The sequence below is a fragment of the Ammodytes marinus genome, assembly GCF_949987685.1.
Source record: "Ammodytes marinus genome assembly, chromosome: 15".
Classification (NCBI taxonomy): Eukaryota; Metazoa; Chordata; class Actinopteri; order Uranoscopiformes; family Ammodytidae; genus Ammodytes; species Ammodytes marinus.
This window is the reverse complement of record NC_137219.1, coordinates 8,235,160-8,250,517: the sequence shown is the minus strand read 5'-3', so window position 1 is coordinate 8,250,517 and position 15,358 is coordinate 8,235,160. Positions and strand designations below refer to the sequence as shown.

The 15,358-nt window shown below is 42.5% G+C and overlaps 1 protein-coding gene across 1 annotated transcript in view; it reads left to right on the top strand.

The window, feature by feature from the left end:
- Positions 1-15,358, top strand: part of tnika (TRAF2 and NCK interacting kinase a) — a 69,912-nt gene that overhangs the window by 2,912 nt on the left and 51,642 nt on the right. Inside the window, 1 exon segment of the mRNA XM_080042335.1 lies at positions 10,199-10,264. Within this exon segment, the coding sequence (XP_079898461.1) occupies positions 10,199-10,264 (66 nt within the window).

Below are 15,358 nucleotides of genomic sequence, written 5' to 3'. Positions count from 1 at the left end.
GACTACTTAAGCTGAAGGTGAAAAATACGGGTTACCACAGAAGGCACACACACACACACACACACACACACACACACACACATGAGCACGAGCACGCACACGCGCACGCACACACACACACACACACACACACACACACACACACACACACACACACACACACACACACACACACACACACACACACACACACACACACACACACACACACACACACACACACACCCCCACACCCAGTCACCAGTCATGAAGAAATTTGTTAGTGCTAATCTCTCAACACGTTTGGACAGGATCTCCATCTATTTACAGCATACGTTCTTTGTCTACATCTCTCTCCTCATCTGTGCCTTTTTATCACACACACACACACACACACACACACACACACACACACACACACACACACACACACACACACACACACACACACACACACACACACACACACACACACACACACACACACACACACACACCCAGTCACCAGTCTTGAAGAAATTTGTTAGTGCTAATCTCTCAACATGTTTGGACAGGATCTCCATCTATTTACAGTATACGTTCTTTGTCTATACCTTTGTCTACATCTCTCTCCTCATCTGTGCCTTTTACACACACACACACACACACACACACACACACACACACACACACACACACACACACACACACACACACACACACACACACACACACACACACACACACACACACACACACACACACACACAGAGTTTTAGATGAATGTACAGTCAACCACTGGACTGGCTAGACAGGAAGTAGGTCAGCTGTCTGTGGCGTGGTGGGGAGAGTGTTTGTGTGGGGTGGGGGGTGATAATGATACTGGCACGGGTGATGGTGGTTATGGGGGGATTGTTTTTTCAATGTAGGGTGTGATGGGGGAGGTTCAGAGGGCAGAGCTCTGTCTAGCACTTGGCTGCTCTTACAGGCACACTGTCCAACACACACACACACACACACACACACACACACACACACACACACACACACACACACACCAAAACAAAGACAGACAGACAGACAGAACTCAGTGGGAAGTAAAGTGTAGTGAGAAGGAAGTGGCTTTTCGTGTTTGCTGTCTCTGCACTTTTCCTCTTTTTTTTCTCTTTACTCTTTCTCTGTTTTACTTTTTGTTTCTTATGCCTAGTCGGCTCTCTGACGTTTTGCCGGTGTCACACGTCCACCCCTGGCAGCACCTGTATACACGGTGCATGTATATTCACTGAAGCAGGGGAATAAGGCCAGAGTTACCTTAGAGGCAGTCGCACAGAGATGTCAACACTATTTCCCTATTTCGGTATGTGACTCACAAGGATAACTCAGAGGCCCAATAAAACGCTGTGGGTTTTTATACAGACAGTGGTTTTTATGTAAAGTGATGCGCACGGGTCACAATCACAGGGCTTGGTCCAGTCAGCTGACAAGAGCAGCAACAGATGGTAAACCAGCAGGGAAGTTTAGCCACAGTAGTGTGACACACACACACACACACACACACACACGCCAAATGTGCTATGCGGGGTACTGCAGGTGTGAGATCGGAGATGAAAAAAGGTGAGGATGAAAGAGGACACACAGTGACACGGTCGGAGAAAGCAGGGGAGGAAGAGAGTGATGGATTCTGGGAGGAAGACGGGACGTGCTGAAAGTGAATGGAGCTTAGGGAGACTTAGGGAGGGGACAATGAGAGGCCAAGAAGAAAGCGACAGAGGCTGCACTTGGGCTTAAAGGTGGAGATGTGACCAGTGACTAAAGTAGTCTAAAGCAAAGACCCCCCCTCTCCAGATCCCTCCCTCCCTTCTTCCCTCCCTCCCTCTCTCTCTCTGTCCCTGTTGCCCAGTAAGGCCACATTCCTCTGCCCCCCAACCATGGACGCCATAGTAACAGGGCCACAGCAGTGCCCAAGGCTTACACAGAGCTTATTCATGAATAGTCCATATACTGTATGGCAGTCTGTCGCTGAGAAATGCCCCCTCTCCCTCCCTCCGACCCTCCCTCTTTCTACTCTGCCTGCCTGCCTGCCTGCTTCTAGTTGACCTATTTTCTCGCCCCCAAGTCACTGATGGAGCCGTCTTTAATTCTCTCGTACAAGCACTGAGAGATGTAGAAGTTGGCTGGGTGTACACTGAAAAAAAAAAGAAGAAGAAGTTCCGTGTTTGAATGTGTCCGATTAAATTAGTATGCGCTAAACGTTTATCTGCAAAGTGCCCTTTCTTTGTACTTGATCACCAGCTGATGTGAGAATCTAGGGGGGATTCAGCCTGCAGTATTATACCCAAAGCCCAGGAAGGTTATGTTGTCCTAAATACTCAGGGAGAGGACAGGTTTATCCCTGGGAAAAAAATCCTTTCGAACACAGGAAGTGGTGTAGTGGAAGTTGGTTTATGTTTTCAGCCAACAAAAAAAAAACTAAAAGAAAATCACCAGAGGTTCGAAATTGGTGTAAGCAAAGTTTGTGTGCAGGAGAAAGAGTCCCCTCTCCGTTGTGTATGTGACTCACGTGGTGCAGAAAGGGCAGGAAAGAGAAAAAAAGATGGATTGAAATGACAAGAGATGGAGAGAGGGACAGGCAGAAATTGAGAAGAAAAGGTGAATGATGGAGGGATGACAGGAGAAGGAGGTGTGGTTCGACGAGTGGGCAGGGAATAGAAGGAACAGAGGATGGGTTCATTAGCAAAACTGAGGGCAAACTCATCTTGTATGTCTGTGATTCAGGGCTGACTCGTGCTAATGTTCAGTTCGTGTCTTGGTGAGACGTACTGGGAATTAGGCTGCTATATACTCCAGCAGTGGTGAGTGAGCCCATGTTGTTAAAGTGTAAGTGGTGTTTTATAAGAGGCAGACCCGGCCCCAGCATGACTGCCATCATCCTCTTAGGGGTCTCTTAATTCAATCTTCCTTCTCACTCACTTCTCTTTGATTCACTTTCTATAGACAATAACTGCACTCACCTGGGTGCTGTCTAGTGCACAGACATATATACTTTAGATACTCAGCAGTAGGCCAACATACATGATCCAGAGAAGAACCAGCCAGAGTTTTGAGTTTTGTATTAGTTTCCGCCATTATTGTTCTGAATACTTTGAGTGTCACAAAGTTGGAAGTTTTTACTCCTTCAACACAATACATGCAGTGCCAAGGTGCCATCAATCTCCAAAAAATATGCGGAAGAATTAACTCTTAATCTTAATGCAGCATTGATAAAAAAATTTGTGGCTACTTGGATAGAAACAAAACAAGCTTAAAACACATTATCAACATACTATCAGCTCCTACAGTTGACAGGGCGAACTTGTTAGCAAACAGGTGCTCATTGACACATCCACCATGCAGATACAGAGCAGCATTAGCATTCATTTGGAGCCTTGTTTTTAGCTACGTGAGAAATTTAAGTCCAATATTCACTCTCATTTTAGCTTTGTTTTGATGTCCGCTAACTAGTCGGTTACTTTGTTTTTGTGACGGGCAAGTAGCATACGGTAGCATACGGTTATTCAGAGCTTTTTGCTGAAACCGGCTACCTGCCATTGGAGCGAAGTAACGATGAATGAAAACAGTAACGTTTTGACAGCACAACCAAAGCAATGAGCAGACCACAACTCTGTAGCACTCTATCTATCGACAGTATAAATAGAAATGTTCAGTTCAGGGTCTGGTTGATACAGTCATAACTTGACTTCTCTCTCTCTCTCTCCGTGAGGAATGTTTGGAAAATTCAGTACTTAGTCTTGCTTTAAAAGTGCAAGAATGCATATTGAAAACACAGAGTGAAAAGCCCCAACAGAAGAGTGTGTTTTTCTTTTTACTTGCGAATAGATGTTTTGAGGCTTAGTGAAATCATTATCACATACATTCATACATTGAACTAGTGTTGAAGAGGTTAATCAACTGGCAATTGACGGCTATATAAGTGGTCAATCAAAAAAAAATATTAGTTATATTTGCAGGTATTTTTGCAGTGATTTATAGGGGACAATGTTGTGCATTTGCTGGAAGCCAGATCTGAAAATGTAATGCTAGTCTAAGGAATTCATTAATTAAAATGAAACAGAATCAACAGATTAACTGATAATGAAAACAATATTGGGCTGTAGTAGCCCTATCGCTTACAAGAAGATAGATGGTTTATTTGTGTGTGCTACCAATGTTAAGTAGGTCTAAGAAGTTCCTTTCATTACTTCTGCGTGAACACGGAGGACTCATTGCTTTGTTCCTCTCTCTGTGTAATGAATGCAGTTTGTTTAGAGATTGTTATCTATCTCTTTAATTTGTGTCACCGCGTGATGAGGACAACCTCACAGATTAGATTGCTCGCATGTGCACTGATTTATTTCTGCTTTAGTGAGAGGCTGATATGCATTTATTGCACTGCTGGTGTTTTTACCTTGGGAAATGTGCTCACACACAAACACTTTTCTCCATTCATCTTAACATTTTATTTCCTGCAAATCCACATGTCACTTGTCGATACTGTCGATTCAAGTGTGTCTTTGTGGGTGTGTGGTGTGTGATTGATTGTTGATAGAAATGCTTCATTCTAAGCCCAAAATAATACACAGACATTGCATGCCAAGCTATCTGTGCCAAATACATTCTGTGTTGCATGGCTACAGCGAGCTCTTTGTTCTCTGTTTCCATAATTCAATTTGACTTGGCTGAAAAGACGAACCAAAAAAATCCATTGATCCGTTGGTTAACAGGTGTGGTTGTCTTAACTTGGATTTTACAGCTCAACCTTCAGTCAAAGCACCTGTTGTTTTCACGTCCCTCTTTTCTTGATATGAAATTGAGGAACTTTCAGTTTGTGTTAATTCTTTGGACATAAGCGGTAGTGTTTTAACCACGACAGCTGTTGTTCCTTGGTGAGCGTACCCATGACAAAGGCATTCAGAAAAACTATATACAAATAGCATTTCTTTGCACCGATGGTCTCGTTTGCTGTTACATGTAATGTATGATCATCAGAGGAAAAATTAGACCGTTTCAGAGATATTTAAAAGTTCCTCGTAGCACCTTTTTAAGGAATCAGAATTTTGAGTCAGACAACAAAATAAAAACAATGGAGAGTCCCACACTAAATCTTAAAAGTGTAGGGATGGTCTCGAGTGCTCCTCAGAATATGACAAGTGACAGTGCATTAATAATTGATATGGGGGCTCAGCTTCCTCAATCAGCTCACATGATTTCTTTAGTCATCAATGCAAAGGGATTCAAGGCCCTCTGATGTATATTTAAAGCCATTGTGTACGTCACACGATCCTTCATTACATGAAAGGAAGCCGCTTTTCTCCAACTCGAAGCTTAAATGGGTCAAATATGACCCGCAACACAATGGTAGGATTTGAGAGAGCACTATCCCAACCCAGATATTAAAACCTGTTGTTGTAGGCGTTGATCAAAAGATGGGTTACATTGACAGTATGTTGTCGCCACATAAATGTTCAATTATAACTTCTCAGCAGTTGTGGTGCATTGTTTTTCTAAGGAAATCTTGACCTGAAATGCTTATGTGTGCATTCTGGTCAATTGAGTCCCACCATCGAATGCTGTTTTGCTGATGGATGGAATTGAATGCAAGTCATTTATTTTGGTTTTGAATTATAGGGCTGTGCTTTTAGGTTAGGTAAGAGTTAAGGTTAGGAATGTAGCGGGGAGGATTAAGGTTAGGTCGAGCAATGAAAGAAAGAATGAATGCTAGTCAGTGAAGGCCCTCACACATGTTGTAAAGTGGCTTTCACAACAACAACTGCAGCCCTGCACTCTAAAAGCCATTATTTTCTAATGGCCTAGCCTGCTGCTCATGGACCAATATCCCCAGTTCAAAGAAAAGAGTGGATCCAACGCCGCAGAGGTCTTTATGCCCAAAGTTAATCCTACTTCATCCTACTTTTGCACGAAACCCCATGTCAATAATGTCAGAAATAAGTAAAAACAAATTATTATGACCAAAACAGAATTAAGATCTGTGAGTGTACTATAATATCAGAGGGAAAATCTCTCTTCTTGTGGCATCTTGTGCTAGATGTGTACAGAAAGATTAAACGTATTGGCCATCTATGACAATTGACTGCCATGCTGTCAGATTTGCACTGAATGCTAGCAGGATAACCATGCTCTTTTTCTGACTTCTAGCTCGGTGGTGAGAGAGGTCACTACATCTTCAAGTCACTGATGATAAAACCAGTTTGTTTACACTGCCATACTGAGAAATGTAGAAATAGTTTCGTGAAGCTGATGGACTTAGTCAACTTTGTCTACTTATTGGGCAATGGCTTGAACGTAACCAACATTCATTTATCGGAAAAAAGTTACCCACTATAGCTTTAATGTGTCACTGTTCTTTGACCTGCTTCACCCCAGACACATGCACAGCGTGATTCATCGGCCACCAGTGAGGTCAGTCATGTGATGCTGGCCAAGGCCTCAGAAGGCAAAGGAACACAAAACGATAGAAAAAAAGAGGAAGGCGGGGTATAATCGCTCCAGTCATCAGTAACTTCAAACCGCGGACACACAGTCACACAGTCATGCGCACACGTGCAGCAGACGCACTTTCCGAAGCCTGCTTGCTGCTGCTGCTGCTGGCTGAGAGCTGATTCTGCTAGTGAGTGGCCTATAAAATATGAATGATACCGTGCTACATTTTTATCAGTGAGCCTCAGGACATGTATGAAGTGGAGCAGCAAAAAAAAGGCTCAGTTCTTTCTCCGGCCGCAACAACACCCACTCTGTATGTTGTGCACGGAGAAGAAGGAAGAGGTTCCACATGCATGCCTTGCATCATGTTTCCTCCGGTGCTTGTGGTTCCTGATATGCCAATGCATTTACAGCATGTACCAGAGTGTGTGTGTGTGTGTGTGTGTGTGTGTATATGCAAGGATTCATTTATTATTATTTTATCATCTACACGTGTCCGTTTCATAAGAAAGCAAGAAGAAAGTGCATTCTCAAGATGTTGTGTCTCGGGAGTTGCTGCTGTCAGAACTTTGTATGCAGCTCTGAGAGGACATTCTTCACACAGCTGCCAAACACAAACACACACACTTGGAGAGAGAATAAGGAAGTGAGCGGAGGAAAAAAGAATCCACCTGCATATTCTTTAGGCATTATAGCACAGTCCCACTGCTTGCAGATTCAGAATGCTGCTACGTGCTTTATAGAAAGAGGCTATAGCAGTCTCTCTCTTTTTCACACATGCAGACGCGTTTAGATAGACCCACACTCTTCGTACTTTGTTAGAGCATTTGTACACTGCTGGCCCCTGTGTAGGAGGTGGAGTGTGCTTTCTGGCACAGTGTGTGTGTGTGTGTGTGTGTGTGTGTGTGTGTAAGGTGTGAGAGAGCGAGACAGCGGGAGGATGTACTCGAGACTGACTGTGAGAGAATGAGTTTTGTCGGCGTTGTCTGTTTGTATGTGTGAAGGGGAAAGCAAATGCGCGTGTGTCTGTTGCACTAAACAGAAACAGAGAAAGAGAGAGAGAGAGAGAGAGAGAGATAGATAGAGAAATTGAGAGAGAGAATGGTGAAGGAAAAAAAGACGACAGGAAGGGGAAGGCGAGGGCAAGAAAGGCACAAGGCTCTGCGTTCGGAAAGCCTTGACAGGTTGACAGGTCTGCTGAGACCCACAGAAACAAACATATAGACAGAGTCAGGGAGAGAGAGGTAAAACTGAGATAGAGAGAGAGAGAACCGAAGAAAAAGGGAAAAGTAAACCTTTACAAAGACACTACAGGATATGCATACAGACACCTTGAGTATGTACACAATAATGCAATGTAGAACCCAGGATTCTTCCATTAAGTTTTCTTTCTTCCACAATCCTTTGTCATTTTCTTCTCTGTGTACTTGTTTTCATGTCACGCCAGCAAAGTTTGCATAACAAATCACAGACAATGTATTGAAAGAGAAGTGTGGAAAAGCTTGACAAGAGAAAGCAACAACAAAGAGGACAGACGCAGCGCAGACATGTGAAGAGGTTAGAGAAGAGAGACGGAGATGGAAAAAGTGTGTGTGTGTGTGTGTGTGTGTGTGTGTGTGTGTGTGTGTGTGTGTGTGTGGCTTTTCAGAGTAGAATATGAAAAGATGCTTTATTGAGATGGGAATTGTCCGTGAGGAGAGGGTATCATCATGTAATATCGTCCGCTCTCCAGCTGTGCACGAATCCAAATGCAGAACTACACAATAACCCAGTTTATTCTGGTGAATCAGCAGTGAGAGGAAAAGCCTCTAGCTTTATGCCTCCTAGTCGAGGCATCTCATTTTCAAACATATTCTTTGGCTCATCCCTGGATGATATTCTATTGTCATTTTGTAAAAGGAAGAATGAATAAAAAAGAAAACCCAGACAGAAATGACTTGGGGTATTGGTATAGTGTAAGATAATCCTCAATAGAAACCTTTTGTAGTGATTCTGCATGACCTCACATAGGTGTGTTATTAGATTATTTAAAATGTGGGATAAATAGTAGACACTATGGATATGGAGTTGTCGTGTAGGCCTAAATGAGGGCCCTGAACTTGGCCCTTACATGCCAGCAGGCACCTTTGGCAGAAAGAATGAGGTACACGGTTTTGAAGACACTTTAGACAACACAAGAGATGGTATATGTGACATTGGCAAAACAGAAGGGTAGATAGCACATCTGTTATTTGAGACAGGTGCGTAGGAGAGGGAAGAGCAGGGCCAAAAAAGTGAATCCCCCCCACACCGCAAACCATTTTGTCTGATGAAGGTCTACTACGAAAAAGTTGCTAACCATTAAACCTCTTTTGCAAGTAAGACAGTGTGCTGGGAATTCACTATATGTGCCATTTGCAAACGTTTTTAAGATCAAGGTGGATACAGGGGGAGAAAATAGACGAAGCAGGAGCTGCTAACAGGGCCTCAGTGTTTCTGGGACTCTGTTGGGATGAGGAGAGCTGTTGGAAAGTAGAAGGACTTGCCCTGGACTCTGTTAAGGAATGAAGAGAGAGTGTGTAGATAAAAGGGTGTGAGAGAGACATAGATGGACTTGGGCTGGTTGCAGAAGAACAGAAGCTGGTGGAGCAGAGAGAGAGTGTGAGAGGGAGAGAGAAAGAGAGAGAGAGAGAGAGAGAGAGAGAGAGAGAGAGAGAGAGGGAGAGAGAAAGAGAGGGTGAATACCAGCTATTGTTGGAATGCCGTAGCAACACGCTGCGGAGAGGAAGGGGGAGGTGTGTTTGTGTGTGTGAAGGGGTCAGTGGGTTTTGTGCTCAGTTTGGAGTTGCTCCTTGTCTAGATGCGTTGTGTCCAGCCGGTGTTGGCAACCTAGCGACTGTGGGTTTTAAAATGATTAGCTCCTCTGGACACGCGCCTGAAACAATCCAGTGCTGCATTTCAGACCGATGTATCAACACCCAGGAGAGCTCATAGAGAAAGTTATCAGAAGTACTTTGGTTCAACTCAAACAGCATTGTTAAAAATGCAAGTATCAGTACAGTATTGTGGCAACATGGATAACACAAGAATGAAGAGCCTCCAGCAATGGTAGTGTGTCTGCTGCGGGCATGTACTTAAGACAAGTAGCGCTTTGAGCTGAATGCTCCCGTTAGCATGTTCACGATGCCAACATGCTGAGGTTTAGCAACAGGCATGCTAGCATTTTCCAGAAAGCATTAAAAACAACATGTAGCCCTACATCTGAGGCTGATGGGAGAGTTCAATGCATTGACCAAATAAAAAATGTTGACTTAACGATGGCAGTGGATGAAAAGTTAAGGGATCACCAAAATTATTAAAATTCATTACGATGGGATTACCACTGGTGATTGTACAGTATTTGATGACAAGCCTTCCAGTGGGCTAAAGTTGTGGAGAAATTTCATTTAAAACCAAAAATGTCAACCCCTCCCCCGGTCTCGCTAGAGGGAAAGTCAAGAGATTACTAAAATAATTTGGATCATAAATGTCTGTTGACAATTTCTTGGCAATCCATCCGATAGTTATTGAGATATTTTAGTCTGGACTGACTCACTGGCCCAAGAGCTATGCAACTAATGTGGTTATGTCATGGTCAATCTGACCTAAGCTACGCTGTATCTTATTATTTTAATCTGAACACTTTTTCACAGTGTACTTTTGAGTTGAATGTATGAATGAACGCTTGTACATTAGTCCTACTCATCCTAATGTTCCCTTTTGATATTTCCTTTTGTCTTTCCAGGATCCTGCTGGCATCTTTGAGCTGGTTGAGCTGGTGGGAAATGGCACCTATGGGCAAGTGTACAAGGTAAGATCACACACACACACACACACACACACACACACACACACACACACACACACACACACACACACACACACACACACACACACACACACACACACACACACACACACACACACACACACACACACACACACACACACACCTTGATACATATTTTTTTATATATGTCTGCCAATATGTCCACTGTCTTATCAGCTTTTCTTTTTGCCTATATTCTCTCCAAGTAGCCTATATGGAATAAAGAATAATGAAGGAAGCTAACAGAGGAAACAGAGACGACAGTAGATAAAAGCAGGAGCACTAGCTTGAGAGAAATGGAGCGAATGTAAAAAAGACACTTATACGCAGAGAGAGAGAGAGAGAGTTAGAGAGAGACGCAGGAAACTGGGGCACAATAAAGTGCTTTTTTAGGAGAGTTTCCCCTTACTCCCTTTGTCTTTCTCTCTCTCTATACTTTCCTGCTGTGTTTGCATTGCTTTCTAAATATCTCTCGCAACTTGGTATGTATGCAATTCTTCACTCGTGCAGATGAGTCTTTTTGTTATCAGGGGGTTTCACACAGGAAGTGTTGTGTTCAGTCGGTCTGGACGTTGTGACATCACTGTCACTGTGGTCTTGTGGTTTTCAGTGCTGTCGGCTGGACTCAGCTGTTTCCCCCGCTGTCGTTTTGAAAAAGGCTATCTGTAAGCCCCATTGTCATTGTCCCAAACTTCCTCTTCCTCCCGCGATGGTTCTTCACTTCACTTCCTTTTCCTGATTTCTACTGCTGCTGCTGCTGCTGCTTCATCCTGCCACACTCTGTAGGATGTGGCACCAGTGAATCACCTCGAGCTAGTGGAGTAAACATGTGTTCTATTTTCTGTGGAGGTAACAGGCATTGGAAGGCACTCCTTGTGAGCACATGAATTTAGTGTGTGTGTCACTGTGTGTGTGTGTGTGAGAGAGAGAGAGAGAGAGAGAGTGGGTTTAACGGAGCAGAGAGTCAAGGTTGGTTGGTGATGGAGAAGAGCCGTTCTTACAGCTGATTGGGCCTGATGAAAGGTCAGGTGGAGGTCGGACATGCTTCCCCGCGCTTCTGGAAATATTCTTACATCGAATTTAGTGTATGTGTGTGTGTGTGTGTGTGTGTTTGTGGGTGCATGTGTAAGCTTGTGTATGAAGTGGAAAAAATACAAAAGGAATCGAGAGCAAGAGAGTTATGTGTATCCATTTATTGCTGACTCGGCTGTCTTGGTGAAAGTCACGGCTCATTTACTGGCTGACATTCACCCCAGAGCCTGTTCCTATAGATTAACCGGGAGCCTCGGAGCGCCTATGGCAACGGCACCAGCCTGGTGGGTCTGTCTGCAGCCCCATACATCTGATCCATAGTGCTTTGTGATTGGTTGTCAGGCAGTGTATAATAATACTTAATGGAGCCCATTCTAAAGTTGGTTCTATTACTGCTGTTGATTGACAGAGAATCTGCTGTTTAATTTCCTTTTGTGTACACCTACCAAGTTTTGTGTGCAATAGATTTTTATATGTGGTTTTTTTTTAGGCAAAAGGGAAATACTTATATTGCATGAACTGCTACTGTGACTGACTACACATTCTTAAGTGTCCTTTAGGTGATAAATATGATAAGCAGTTGGCCTACAAGGCTTATTTAAATGTGCTGAATTTTAAAAGTAGCTGTAATTATTAACATAAAATTAAGCAACAGCTATTTCGAAAAAATTAACTATTTAAGTAATTTTTGAAAGGAAAAATTCCCTTCTTCCAGCCTTTTGTGTATGAGGATTTGCAGCTTTTTTGTTTCATAGGGAAACCAAATATCTGGAGTTCTTGTTTGGACTAAACAAACAGTTAAAACAATTATTTCTCTATTTATTTAAGAAAATTATCATTGTATTCATCTATCATTAACCCATTGATGACGGCTGCTGCGCGATGCCACATAGGCTCTCCTGCCTGATGCTGCGTCGCGCAGCATTATTACTTTATCTAATTTTCATGGCATTCCCAGCATAGAATGCACTGTCATTGGTTCAAATACACATGAGGTGGGTTTTGTTGATTTTTTGAAGACCACGTGACCACCCAAAAGTTGTGTGGTTTGCCGAAAATCATGTCAATCAAAAAAATAAAAATAAAAAAATAAAACAAAATAATAAAAAAAATACGCCAGCTATGTCGGCGACAGAACAGTTAGTGGCGTTTGGTGCGCAGAATCAAGGTCTACTATAGACTACTGACGAAAATCACACAACACATTGCATCTATTTATTAACAATATTTAATAATTTTCTAATTCATCTAATTTTGACGATTTTTAGAAATATTTGTTGGTTTGTAAGCGCTAAGGGAGCATGTTTAAATAAAACCTGTGAACCTTAACTTTTAAATGTATTTTATTTCATGTTTCTATGTGCTACACAGGCTTAGATGTTAAGGTTTTGGTAGACTTGACAATTTGTACTATTTTTTCAGAAAACCCTCAGGCATTAAGGACATGCATCCTAGATTGCCATAGTCATCAATGGGTTAATAGAAGTTGCACCTGTAATGGTTAATATCCACCATGTTCAAATCAAGATATCTAAACGGTAGAAAACTTTCTAAAATGCATTGCGGTGCTCTTTAGGTTTCAAATATTTCCCCCTTTGGTGCTGTAATAGAAGATACGGATGAGAACTGTGAAAAGATTGGATACAGACAAGGAGCAGAGCCGCTTGAGCTTAAAAAATGCCATCTATTTTAAATTCCTCATGCGTTTCAGGTCCCCGCTTTATGCCAGCCGTCTGAAGAGGATCAACTGCTAGTGAGCTAGTGAATCTCTCTCTGAGTCACCCAGATGATAAATTGACCTTCAGCCTGTCGGGTATTAGTGAACTGGAATTGCTCTGGCTTTTTTTTACGTTAAGGAAAAAAAAATAGCACATAAGAAACACCTTACTACATCTTAGCTTTGGATCAATGGATACTTGTCGGCGTGCTGTGGAGTGAACACAAGTGTGCAGAATCTTTGCTCAGATGTAAAGATTAAAGTCAGACAGGATTTTTTTTTTTGCTCCTTGAAAATAAATTCAGTTTTTTTTCCTCAGTGGCCAGGGGGGGCTCTGATGTAGCTGTCAGCAGAGAGTGCAATTTAACAAGTTTTGCTATGATATTTTTCTTGCAAGTGTTTTGCCGCAGCAGTCTATAAAAAAAAACAAGAATCGATACGCTCACTAGACAACACCTCTACAGGGGCATTCTCTGTTATTTTCTTCCTTGTTGAATTATATTTGAAAAAGCATAAAGATTAATAGTGCACGTTATTGTTATTGGATTAGACACAATTTACTGTTTTTCACTGAAACTGAATTGTTCATTTCTGTGTATAAACAGATTCAGGCAACCTGTGGGCTTATTGAAACTGTAATACGCCTGTTGGATTAAGGGAAAATGCATCGGGTAAAAGCTAAAAAAAAAAGAAAAAAATACATTTTGTGGGATGTTAACATATTTGAGATTTGATATTTTATTTAGCGTATTTACTATGATTTTTTTTTAAATCACCTTTTCTCTAATACGACCCTTTGGTATTTATCTTGCAGCAAAATCAGCGCACTGTATTCTGCTGCAGTTGTTTTAACTAGATGTCCTTCTATGTGTAATCAAGCTAGAGATATGTTGGTTCCTGTGTAACCATGCATGCATCCTTTTATGTGTGTGTATACAGTATAGATGACTGTGTGTGTGTGTGTGTGTGTGTGTGTGTGTGTGTGTGTGTGTGTGTGTGTGTGTGTGTGTGTGTGTGTGTGTGTGTGTGTGTGTGTGTGTGTGTGTGTGTGTGTGTGTGTGTGTGTGTGTGTGTGTGTGTGTGTGTGTGTGTGTGTGTGTGTGTGTGTGTGTGTGTGTGTGTGTGTGTGTGTGTGTGTGTGTGTGTGTGTGAAAGTAATGTTCAGCACAGGGTTTTTATGTTATGGGTGATGGAGGGCCAGTAATGCACCCCCGCAGCTGCACTTCTATGTGTGTCTGGGACTAGGAGATAACAGGTTTATCAACAATTCCATTAACCCATCTAGTTAAATGATAGAGATCAGCTCCACAGTTTGCCCTTTCTTTTCTCATTCTCCATCTCTCTCACGCACGCACCCAAAATCTCATCTCAATTAAAAGAAACGCCTTGGAAAGTTGATTCCAGGTTGATGTTTTTTCGTTGTGGTGTTCTCTCTCTGTGAAAAAAAAAAAAGTACAAAAGAAAATTAGTTCGGCCAAGAAAAGTGATAGAGTAGTAGCCGTGGTGATAAAAAAAGATAATTTTAGCCCTCTGTCCTCCTTTCTCATCTTACATCTCCGTGGCGGATCTTTTTTTCTTGTTTTTTTCTGTTCATCTTCATCCCTCGCTTCTGCACATTTTCTCTTATCAATATGTAACCATGTTTTTTTTCCTTCTTTTTTTCCCCCTGTTCTTTGGGGTTGAAACCACCCTGGTGAGCTGTACTTAAGGGAGCGTCCTGCCTGTGTGCGTACAGTGTTGTGTATATATAGCAGCCTAGCTTCTCCTGGCTGCTCTAAAAGGGCCATAAATAGAGAACACGGGTAATGCTGAATAATTAAACACATTCTCTCTCCACTCTCTCTCTCTTTCTCTCTCTCTCTCTCTCTCTCTCTCTCTCTCTCTCTCTCTCAGTCGCTCTCCCTCTCTTACTGTTTCCTCCTTTAGCTCCCCTCTCATCATCTTCTCATTGTTTCTCTTTTTCCATCACCCACTGTCTGTCCGCTCCCTCATCGGTATTTCATTCCTTCATCTTCCTCCAATCTCATCTCTCCATCTCTCCCTCCCTCCCTCCCTCCCTCCCTCCCTCCGTCCCCCTACTCACAATCTCTTTTTTAAAATGTATTTTATCACTCTTATCTTTCTGTAAGGTCTCCCCCTTTCTCTCTCTCCCTATAATGCATGTGAATATTTGATGGAGCTTCTGGGAATTGCAGTTCTCCTCCGATTTGAAGATACACAACACAGTTCCTATATGTCAGGGATGCCATGCCATTGGAAACACACACCTCATCTGAGTGACAGAGCGACATATTGACTGACAGGCTTATTGATCGGCTAATTGATTA